This window comes from Lissotriton helveticus, chromosome 12 (genome assembly GCF_964261635.1).
Source record: "Lissotriton helveticus chromosome 12, aLisHel1.1, whole genome shotgun sequence".
Lineage (NCBI taxonomy): Eukaryota > Metazoa > Chordata > Amphibia > Caudata > Salamandridae > Lissotriton > Lissotriton helveticus.
The window spans coordinates 611,154,541-611,166,871 of NC_136073.1; the positions used below are offsets into that span (position 1 = coordinate 611,154,541).

At 46.9% G+C, this 12,331-nt stretch overlaps 1 protein-coding gene across 1 annotated transcript in view; it reads right to left on the reverse strand.

Annotated features, from left to right (window-relative positions):
• The window catches only part of CFAP45 (cilia and flagella associated protein 45), a 523,391-nt gene that overhangs the window by 280,548 nt on the left and 230,512 nt on the right, over window positions 1–12,331 (reverse strand). Inside the window, exon 5 of the mRNA XM_078668990.1 lies at window positions 12,134–12,304. Within this exon, the coding sequence (XP_078525116.1) occupies window positions 12,134–12,304 (171 nt within the window). The remainder of the gene's footprint in view (window positions 1–12,133; window positions 12,305–12,331) is intronic.

Here is a 12,331-nt window from a genome sequence, read left to right on the forward strand (position 1 = left end):
TGGCGAAAGTCCTTGCCAACAGGTTGGGGGCGGTCATTACGACATTAGGTCACCCGGATCAGTCTGGGTTTATGCCTGGTGAAAATATGGCCCTCAACATCAGGCGCTTGCACAAAGTACTGGGCCGTAGGCAATACATCGAGGAGGATGCCGCGTTGTTATCTCTTGATGCCTCCATGGCCTTCGACTCCATAGAATGGCCATATATGTTTGAAGTTCTAGAGAGGGTGGGCCCAGGTCCCAAGTTTATTGCGTGGGTGCGTTTGTTGTACACAGATGTGCTGGGTCAAGTGCGGGTAAATTGTCATACCTCCATGACATTTAGATTGCGTTGGGGTAGCAGACAGGGATGCTCTCTGTCCCCGCTGTTATTTGCCCTACTGTTGGAACCCCTTGCGGCATGGATACGCCGGGATGTTATGGTACGAGGGATGAAGTGGGCAGAAGACGTAGAGGACCACATATCTCTATACGAGGATGATATACTTTTGTACTTGGCTTCCCCGTACAAATCAATATCGGTGGTACTCGATATTTTTACGAACTTAGGCAAATACTCAGGATATGCGATTAACTGGCATAAGTCCGTGTTGTTCATGCTGTGGGGACCGGTCCCGCGACTTCCAGCGGGCTGCTCCATAGTAGTGGCGGGAGACGGGTCTAGATACTTGGGGATTTATGTCACTTCGAACCCTAATCTGTTTTACAGTTCCAACTTGGCCCCGCCACTGGCTAGATTGCGAGTGGACGTGAAACACTGGCGGTCCCTCCCGCTGTCCCTGATTGGTCGAGCAGCGCTTTTTAAGATGACCAGAGGCCCCTAATCTCCGGCTCTCCCATGTGGCCGCCCCATCCCAGAAGTGATGCGTTATCACCACTGTGTGCTCTGGTTGGGGAAGGGAGAGGGATCTGCTGTTGACCCAATCCTGGTTTGTGAGTCACCAATGCAATTTGCGTGCTGTGCCCTCCGAGATCTGGACGCAATCGGACAGATTCCCCTGATGCTGCGCCCACTGGAACTTCAGATCCCACTGCAGAGCCCGCATATACCACCTGGCATGATCAACCAGCAGGATGCAGGAGGCCATGCAGCCCAGCAGCCTCAGGGTCATCCTGACCGAAACCCAGGATAGGGGCTGAAAGATCGGAATCATAGCCCGAATATTCCTGACTCGCTGTTCCGGAGGATAAACCCGACACTGCGTCATGTCCAGAACCGCTCCGATGAAGAGGAGCTTTTGAGAGGGGGTCAGGTGTGACTTCGGCACATTGATGGAGAACCCCAGCGAATGCATGAGGTCGGCCGTAGTCTGGAGGTGGGAGATGACAGCCTGGGGCGAGCCTGCCTTCAACAGCCAGTCGTCGAGATAGGTGAAGACTGGAACCCCTGATCTGTGCAGATGAGCTGCGACCACCGCCATCCCTTTCGTGAACACCCGAGGGGCGCTGGGAAGGCCAAAGGGGAGCACGGTAAACTGTAAGTGCTCATGTCTTACCATGAAATGTAGGTAACACCGGTGGGCTGGCAGGACGGGGATGTGAAAGTAAGCACCCTGCAAGTCCAACTCTACCATCCAGTGTCCAGGGTCGAGGGCAGAAAAGACCTGGGCGGGGCGTCATTATCTTGAACTTCTCCTTCCGCAAGAAGCAGTTGACGTTCCTGAGATCCAAGATAGGATGCAAGCCTTTGTCTTTCTTGGGTACCAGACAGTAGTGGGAATAACAACCACAACCTACTTCAGGGGCAGGAACGCACTCAATGGCACCCTTGGCCAAGAGTGCCGAAACTTCCTGTTGGAGAAGGGCCAAGTGATCCTCCGACATGCAATGATACTGAGGTGGCATGGAGGGAGGGGTAGTCTCGAAGGGGAGAGAGTAGCCCCTTCAGACTATTTGCAAAAACCACCTGTCTGACGTGATTGTGCGCCAGTGGGGGAAGTGATGGCGGATCCTGACGCCCACTGGTGTTTGGTGGCCCTGAAAGGTCGTACTAGGAAGGTTTGGAGGCAGCTGCAGAGGGGGCTGTGGGGACTGGCCCGCTCGCTGACCCCAGAACCACGCTAGTGGTTCTCTCGTTCCTTGCACTGGCCTGTGGCCCTGGGCGGGACATAGCGGGCACCCCTTCCGTAGCCACGAAAGAGGCGAAAGGCAGACTGCACAGGGCAGATGGTGGCGAGGCCCAAGGACCTGGCCGCAGCCCAAGAGTCCTTAACATGCTCTAGCGCGTTGTCTGTCTTGTCGCCGAACAGGCAACGGCCATCAAAGGGCATGTCAATAAAGGTGGATTGGACATCCCCAGAAAAACCAGTCGAACGCAACCAGATGTAGCGTTGAAGGGCTACTGATGTTGAAATCGTCCTGCCAAGTGCATCGGCAGTATCCAGCCCACAGCGGATGGTAAACTTCGCTGCATCTCCCCCCTCGGGAACTGTACGGGAGAGTATGGCCCAGACCTCCCCGGGGCACTGAGGGAGTACCTGCGCCACTGTATACCACACAGAGTGGGTGTAACAGCCCAACAGACATGCAGTATTTACCGACTACAGTCCCAAGCTGGAGGAAGAAAATATTTTTGTCCCAAGGTGGTCCAGCTTTTTAGATTGCGTTTCGGGTGGTGCGGTAGGGAAGGCGCCTTTAGAAGTGGAGGCTTGAACCACCAAGCTCCCCGGGGTGGGGTGTTGGGAGAGGAAAGAGGGGTCACTCGGGGCCAGGCGGTGTTGTAGGGCAATCATCCCGTCCACAGGAGCCCCTGTGTTGGGCCTGGAACCTGGCATGATCAACCAGCAGGATGCAGGAGGCCATGCAGCCCAGCAGCCTCAGGGTCATCCTGACCGAAACCCAGGATAGGGGCTGAAAGATCGGAATCATAGCCCGAATATTCCTGACTCACTGTTCCGGAGGATAAACCCGACACTGCGTCATGTCCAGAACCGCTCCGATGAAGAGGAGCTTTTGAGAGGGGGTCAGGTGTGACTTCGGCACATTGATGGAGAACCCCAGCGAATGCATGAGGTCGGCCGTAGTCTGGAGGTGGGAGATGGCAGCCTGGGGTGAGCCTGCCTTCAACAGCCAGTCGTCGAGATAGGGGAAGACTGGAACCCCTGATCTGTGCAGATGAGCTGCGACCACCTCCATCCCTTTCGTGAACACCCGAGGGGCGCTGGGAAGGCCAAAGGGGAGCCCGGTAAACTGTAAGTGCTCATGTCTTACAATGAAATGCAGGTAACACCGGTGGGCTGGCAGGACGGGGATGTGAAAGTAAGCATCCTGCAAGTCCAACGCTACCATCCAGTGTCCAGGGTCGAGGGCAGAAAAGACCTGGCCGCGGCGTCAACATCTTGAACTTCTCCTTCCGCAAGAAGCAGTTGACGTTCCTGAGATCCAAGATAGGATGCAGGCCTTTGTCCTTCTTGGGTACCAGACAGTAGTGGGAATAACAACCACGACCTACTTCAGGGGCAGGAACGCACTCGATGGCACCCTTGGCCAAGAGTGCCGAAACTTCCTGTTGGAGAAGGGCCAAGTGATCCTCCGACATGCAATGATACTGAGGAGGCATGGAGGAGGGGTAGTCTCGAAGGGGAGAGAGTAGCCCCTTCAGACTATTTGCAAAAACCACCTGTCTGACGTGATTGTGCGCCAGTGGGGGAAGTGATGGCGGATCCTGCCGCCCACTGGTGTTTGGTGGCCCTGAAAGGTCGTACTAGGAAGGTTTGGAGGCTGCTGCAGAGGGGGCTGTGGGGGACTGGCCCGCTCGCTGGCCCCAGAACCACACTAGTGGTTCTCTCGTTCCTTGCACTTGCCTGTGGCCCTGGGCGGGACATAGCGGGCACCCCTTCCGTAGCCACGAAAGAGGCGAAAGGCAGACTGCACAGGGCATATGGTGGCGAGGCCCAAGGACCTGGCCGTAGCCCAAGAGTCCTTAACATGCTCTAGCGTGTTGTCTGTCTTGTCGCCGAACAGGCAATGGCCATCAAAGGGCATGTCAATAAAGGTGGATTGGACATCCACAGAAAAACCAGTCGAACGCAACCAGATGTAGCGTTGAAGGGCTACTGATGTTGAAATCGTCCTGCCAAGTGCATCGGCAGTATCCAGCCCACAGCGGATGGTAAACTTCACTGCATCTCCCCCCTCGGGAACTGTACGGGAGAGTATGGCCCAGACCTCCCCGGGGCACTGAGGGAGTACCTGCGCCACTGTATCCCACACAGAGTGGGTGTAACAGCCCAGCAGACATGCAGTATTTACCGACTACAGTCCCAAGCTGGAGGAAGAAAACATTTTTGTCCCAAGGTGGTCCAGCTTTTTAGATTGCCTTTCGGGTGGTGCGGTAGGGAAGGCGCCTTTAGAAGTGGAGGCTTGAACCACCAAGCTCTCCGGGGTGGGGTGTTGGGAGAGGAAAGAGGGGTCACCCGGGGCCAGGCGGTGGTGTAGGGCAATCATCCCGTCCACAGGAGCCCCTGTGTGGGGCCTGGAACAGGTGCCCAAAAGGATGTCCGTGAGGGCTTCATTAAACGGAAGCAGGAGCTCCAAAGAGCTCACCGCCGGCTGAAGCACCTCTGTCAGGAGGTTAGTCCTGACTGCCACCATAGGAAGCTTGAGGTTGAGAGCCTCAGCCGCCCTAGGCAACACCACTGTGTATGACGCTCCACATTAGGAGGAGACAACAATCCTAGGTCCAAGGAGGTATCCAGACCACTGGCATCTCCCAGTTTCTCTCTCTAGTCCGGATCGTACTCCAACTGGTCTGTCAAAGGGGCACCAGACCCCTCCCAGTCTTCCTCACCCTCCTCTGGCTGCCAATCTGGCTGAACATGGCCAGGGTGTAACACAGGGACAAAAGTACCCATCTGTGCCAGATCCGGCATCGGCCGATGCCGGTCTGGCTCCATGTCCACATAGGGGTGGAAGCGGCGCCGACGCCGACTGGGGGTCCAGCCGGCGTCGTCGGCAGACATGGTGCCGGTGGAGTTTGCACCAGTGGAGGTGTAACAAAGTCAACAGGCACCGCTCTGTATCCAGACCCAGATCCAAGAGGGCCCGTCGGTACAGAGGCAGGAGCCACCGGCGTCGAAGGCCTAGAGCCCCCAGCCAAGTCTGCGGGGCCCGAAGGCGCGCCGGCGGAGTCGGACTGCCCAAAGATGGCATGCATCGCTTTGTAAAATTGACGAAGAGGGGTAGGGGTCGCTCCCAGTCCCAGGAAGGCGGTAGTCAACCCTGAAGGCTCCGCACGCGGAGCCACGGGAGGGTCACCACCCACACCCTTCATCGCTTCGGCTGATGGACGAGGGGAAATCGAATAGCGACAATGCTTCTTCAAACTCTCCCTGTGCTTCGACTTACCTGACCCCAAGTGCGAAGACTTCGAAGAGGAGACTTCAAAGAGGAGTGATGATGACTCCGTGATCGGGCCCTCGACCTCCAACGCAACCAGGACCGCTCCAGCAAAGACTTCAGGGCCATGGTTCCACAGTCGGAGCACAATTTGGAGTCATGGTCGTCCTCCAGGCAGTAGAGGCACACGAGGTGCAGGTCCATCACCGACATCAGTCGGGTACAGGAACCGCCTGCCTTGAAACTGGGTATCCCTCGTGCACCAGGAGTCGGTTGAGACTCAAAAACGAGGTCGACAAAAAGTCGCAAAAACGTAGTAAAGAAATGACTGGGAGTACCGCTCTCTCCGGATCTGCGCTTGCTGGAGTGGAAAAAGAAAGAACTGATGTCAGCGCACGAGGGCGGCGTCTAAGTAGCTACCATGATGTCATCCTGGCGACCACAACGCCAACGACGGACGCAGAGTCAACTGGATGCGCAGGGGTACTGCTGATGAAAAACTTTTCTGGATCCAGTCTTACGCCTCGGGGTAATTCTAAGGTAAGGAATCTATAACTAACTTTCTTTCAGATTCACAGATTAAGACCATAGTCAGTGCCACAGTATTCAAGAAAAATATGGATGAAATCAAAAAAACAACCAAGGACTACAAAGAGTCATTACTGACCAGTAAAATCAATAAATTCAAAAAAGACCTGGCCAAGTCCTCTTTGGAAAAAGTATGTCTCTACACTGGTGAGTCCTACAAACCACCTGAATTCAACAGAGGAGGCAGACGATACGGCTCCAATTACTCTTCATCAGATATGGAGGACGGATCAAGTGACTCAGGTGGCAGCTCAGACGCATCACGTCAGAACGCATCCAAACATGGACCAAGGAGATGGCGCGGTGCACGAGGGGGACCTCCACCTAAGCAATGGTGGCAACCGATACCCTGGGGATACCCCTCCTTCCAACCCTATGGGCTTCCAACCACCCCCACAACAATGATACAACCAGTCTTTTTTATGGCTGGGGCAGATCGAGTGGGAAGAGATGACAGCAAGTACACTGGAGCCCCCCAGTGTCCCCACACAACACCCACAGCATGATCAAGATAACACAACAACCAGGGCCAAGCAGGGAGCCAACTTAGTGGTCAATCTCTGCAAACGACTACTCACAGAGGATGAAACCAAAGTACTCAATCGAGGCCTAGGCTTTGCACCAACGTACTGTGGAGAGCTCTTCCAATTACATCAAGAGGTCCACCAGTTCTTCCGAAAAGTGAGGCTCCATTCTTTCTTTGCGGACAAGCTTGTCAATAACACTGATGTAGACACCACAAACACCAACCTCTGCTCCAAATCCACCCTCAATCCCCCTTCGGCCTCGTGCCTGCGGAGGTTGCTACTTTCGAGAAAGTAGTCCTCAAGGATCTCGATCCAGACTGTCTTCCTCCCTTAGAGCCTATAACAACATTCCAAAAAGAGAACAGCAGGCGTTTCGCACACTCAGCATGGGCAAGACAATCACAATTAAACCAGCGGACAAAGGCGGCACCATTGTCCTCTTGGACACCCCAGCCTACCGCTCTGAATGTCTCTGCCAACTGAACGTCACCACCTCCTATTGTCTACTACAGCATGATCGCACACACAGCCTCACTAGTCTCATTGCTACCATGACTACTGACACTTTGGACAATGGATGGATCACAAGCAAGGAAGCAGAGTTCCTCCATACTAAGGAACCCGTTGTCCCTTATTTTTACACACTACCTAAAACCCACAAGCCACAGAGACCCCCCCGCCTCCCCCCGAGGAGACCCATAATTTCAGGCATTGCTTCTGCCCTCGAGCCACTATCTCAATTTGTGGACTTCTTCCTTAGACTACTGGTAAATATGATGCCTACCTATCTACAAGACACGAAGGACGTTTTGCGCCTGCCAAGAGAGACAGAGTTTAATCATACCACTGACTACCTAATGTCCTTCGATGTTGAATCACTCTACATCTGCATCCCTCAAGACCAGACACTCGTGACCATAGAGGGTCTCCTCATTCCGAATCCACCAGACACCATCACACCAATATCCTTCAACATGAAGTGTGCCACTTTGGTGGCAATGAAAGAAAATTACTTCCAATTTGAAGACCAACTATACCTATAGACATCCGGGACTTCCATGGGCAGAACCTTCGCCCGAGAGGAAGAGGTCGTCTTTTTTTACATCACCCCGTAACTGGCACAGCTCCTTCTATGGAACAGATACATCAATGGCATCTTGGTCGTGTGGCGCGGAGACTCAACATCAATCATGCTGTTCCACCAGTGGCTGAACACACAAGACGGACACCTCCGTTTTACCTGTGATTATAGTAAGGAGAAGCTGCCCTTTCTTGATCTCCCCATAGTCCCCATGGAGGGCCTCATAGAAACAGAACTATACCAAAAACCCATGGCCCGCAATGCCCTCCTTCAATATGAAAGCCATCACCCGAAATCTTTGTGCGACAATCTCCTTTTCGGCTAGTTCCTCAGGTTGAGACGCAACTGCTCCAGTACGGAGAAGTATAAGGAACATGCCTTGAAGCTACGAAGCAACCTGTTGGACAAGCATTACCCAGCATCGCTCATCAAGTGATCGGCCAAACGAGCACTGAACGATAATAGGGATGCCCTGTTGACGCTCCCTCTAACAGACAAACACAAACTAGACTTGTCTGTGTGAACACATTCAGCTCCCACTGCAATGAGATAAAAAAAATCATTAATAAGAACTGGAACATCCTGAACAAAGGATCATTGACCCTAGAAAGGCCGCTTTTTGCATTTAAATGAGGACGCAATCTCAAAGATAGCCTAGTGCACACCAGACCACTACAGACATTACCCACTAGGCAGAATACCTTGTGGGATCCACTTTCCATGCGGCACCTGTACAGTATGCGCTCAGACAACAATAACTGAAACTATCGACATTGGTCCTGACAAACCATGGGAACTTAGGCACCATACCAATTGCAACAGCGAAAGGGTGATATACCTGATCACCTGCCCTTGCAGCTTGCGTTATGTTGGGATGACCACCAGGAAAGTGAGGGTCCACATTCTAGAGCACAAGAGCATGAGCAGATGTGCCAAAAAAAAACACTAAACTGACCAAACATTTCCTAGAAAAGAATCACCAGGCAGACACTCTGAGATGGACAATAATGAACACACCCCCACCTCTACACGAAAATACCTAACTTAAAAAAGAGATTGCTGTGTATCGAGCAAAGATGGGTGTTTAGGCTGGGCACATTCCGGAATTTGGCTCAATGATGACATACCTTATCACTTGCCTAATCCCCATCCTGATTTGCTCTCCTACACATAGACTATGTCCACATGATTTCATGAACCCAGTCTTTTTTTAAACACTCACTGAAGAGTCCACAGCTCTGCCACTATGCCCACTCCTGGGTGAGTACCACTGGGCCTCCTGCCTCCTCCCTTGAGACGTGGCTGCACGTCTCAAGGGAGGAGGCAGGAACATTTCGATCTCATTTTAGTACAACAGCCTCTAATGTCGGCAGTTGCACTACTCACAACTTGTTTTTAATCCTAGCACCAGGTAGCACCAATAAACTCTGTTAAGCTAACCTTATAGCTAGTTTTAACCATTATTCAACGAGCACTGAACTCCCTTTATCACACACTATGCTCTCATGGTGAGCAGTCAAAATATCGTTTTTTTTTATATCGACATACAGTAATATCAAGTTTTTTATATTGTAGGGACAGATTATCCATGTCAAGAATATTGTTGACCAGAATATCGACCTTAAGGTAAGTAATATAGTTTTTTAATATCGAAGGAAGTAATATCGTTAGCAAAAATGTTGTTGTGAATAATTTCGATATTTATATTAGTGGTATGTATTTTATATTTATGTTTAACATTTTTTGTAATGTAGTTTTCTCATTTTTAAATATATGTTTTAAATGTTTAGAAATTAGTAATTTTTTAAAAGTTAATTTTGCGTTTTAGTATCTGAGCGGGTTGTGGGTTTATAGGGGAATAGGGTGGGAAGTAATGTAATGATAATTCAATAATGTTTTAATTTCTTGTTATTGATTATTAAGGTATTGTTAATTAATTTTTATTTGGTAATTAATTTTTATTAATTTACCATATTAATTATAATTACATTATTATTTGTTATATTTATTGTTATTGTTAATTCATTAATGGTTAATTAATTATTAATTGTTAATTATATTTTATTAATTGATTAATTGATAATGAAATAATTATGTTATTTTTTATGTGTAGTAGGTTGAGTGTTTATAGGGGAATAGGATGGGAAGTAATTTAATTATCATAAATTTATTAATTTTTTTATTAATTGTTATTGATAATTAATGTATTGTTAATTAATTATTAATTGGTACTTACATTTTATAATTGATTAATTTATAAATATATTAATTAGAATTAATGTATTATTATTTACTATTTATTTTTGTTGTTAATTAATTTATTGTTAATGTATTCATTGGTAATTCATTTTTATTAATTGATGATTAAATTAATTATATTTATTTTTATGTTTAGCGGATTGTTTGTTTATGGGGGAATAGGGTGGGAAGTAATTTAATTTTATTTAAGTAAACATTAATTTTATGTTATTGTTATTTATTATTAATTTCTTAGTTAATTTCATTTTTTATGTTATTTATTTTCAAAAATTATTTAATTAATAAGTATTTTACCCCTAGACTATCCAAAACGTTCCCGACTGTTGCACTCACTGGAGTGGGATTAGTAATTTTAACCCCTACGCTATCCAATAATTTCCCTACTGGTGCACTTACTGGAGTGGGAATAGTAATTTTTACCCCAATGCTATCCAACACTTTTCCTACTATTGCACTCCCTGGAGTGGGAATAGTCATTTTAACCCCTACGCTTTCCAACACTTTTCCTACTGTTGCACTGTTTGGAGTATGAATAGTAATTTTATTAAATCTGCTACATAATATTTTTTGTATTATTTTAGTTAATGTATTATATAATTACTATTAAAAAGAATAAAAAAATGTTTTTTAAATGTGTTATAGATATTCATTTAATTTTGTTTATATTATTGTTTTATGTGTATAGATGTATTTATAATTTATATGATATAATTCTTTTTAATAAAGTATTAAAGTAATTATTAAAAAGTATTAGTAAGTATATATTATATATTATATGTATATGTTTAATTTATTTTTACATTATATATATATTACTAATAATTGTTAAACATTTTAAAACATTTTTAACTATGTTTATTTTAATTATAAGTATTATTTATTTTATTTTACATTATTTTTAACTAAAAGAAACGATATTTTTAACAACGACACTTTTGACATCAATATCATTTTTTCGATATTTTTGTACTTACCATAATGTAGATAGGATGTCGATATTCTTGACTTCGATATTTTTGCGTTGATATTTCTGTAGGTCGATTTTCTGTCCATCGATATTCTGTCATTCCGCTCTCATAGGGTTTTATGACCATCTTGTATACAAAAAAACATCCCTTAGCTCCTCCCTTGCAGCGAGGGGGTCGTAGCCCACGTCACGACTAGGCTCGTGACGCGAGGAGGTTTCCCTATGATGAAGCATGACACCTTTGGTGTGTGAGGGAAACCGTCCTGAAAAGGGATTCTCCCTCCTCTTCTGAGAATTGTTCACACAATCATGCCTTGTACGACTCTGGACCCGAGGGCACTTTGTGTATTTCTTAGTCTGTATTTGGGGAGTGTGCCCTCGCCGGTCCTTAAAACCTCCTCAGGCCCCCCTTTTCTTTTGTTTTTCGTATTCTCTTACAATAACTATACGAATGGTGACCTGATATGTCATAAATGATCTGATGTTATGCTTTGGTAAGAATGAGTAACAATACATCTCAAACGCTTTGTTACCTATCAATCTGCAAACTAATCTGCACTCTGTAAACTTCATCTCTGTTGTTATGCTGTCACAAAACAGTCACCTGTTGAAGTTGTGTTTTGAAAAACAAAAAACATTAATAAAGAGATTTTGCCTAAAAAAGTGGAGAAAATGCAGCATAATCCTCCCATCCATGTCCTTAATAGAACTGAAACTTTCTGTTACAATAGGCAAAATAAAATTATGCAGATCTTAATCAAGCAACCCTCTCAAGGAAGCCAAGGATCAATAACAAGACAACGTGGAAAAACCACCAACTTAAATGGCAGACGAGTTGAGAGAGCAAGAATAAAGTCAGAGACTAGCCACCATTGCCAGTCAAGGGTGTAAGAGAATTAACTAATATTCAGAAGTCATTAAGATAAACTAAGATGTTGGACATTGTGCAATAACTGAGTCTCAAAGTAGACAGCATGGCATGCTAAGCGTGAACAGACAGATAAGTGTTGAGAGTTAATCCTAAGGATTCAACACTTTAAAAAGTAGTAATTAAGTTGCCGCCAATGCCCAGCAAGCCAGGGTTCTTCAGGTTAAGAAACAGTAGTAAGAACGTTTTAATTAATTCCTCCATTGACAGATTAAGCTAATGAAAAAAAACACACACACGTCTGATAACCATTTAGTTGACAATATCTCACACAAAACAAAACGTTAGCTAAGTGTTGGGCAGGTAAAATCTGATGCAGAGTGCAAGGATAAAGAGCTGGGAGAAATACAACTGGAAGAGGGGAAAAGAACTGGCCTGCTTTGGTAATAAATAGAGTTTGATAATGTATTAATCAGAGAGAGGATGTGATTCTAAGGGAGGCCCACCTCATTAAGTTTCTTGATTTCATCCTCTTGCTCCATCCGCATGTTGTTGGCCCGCTCCAAAAGGTACTGTGCTCTCCGCTGGGCCTCCTCCTCCAAATCATTCAATTTTTCATTTTTTTTCCGTACCATCTCCTTTTCCTTCATTGCATTTTTGCGCTCGTTTACACCATCCTAAAAACAGAATTTTACAAAGAAAGA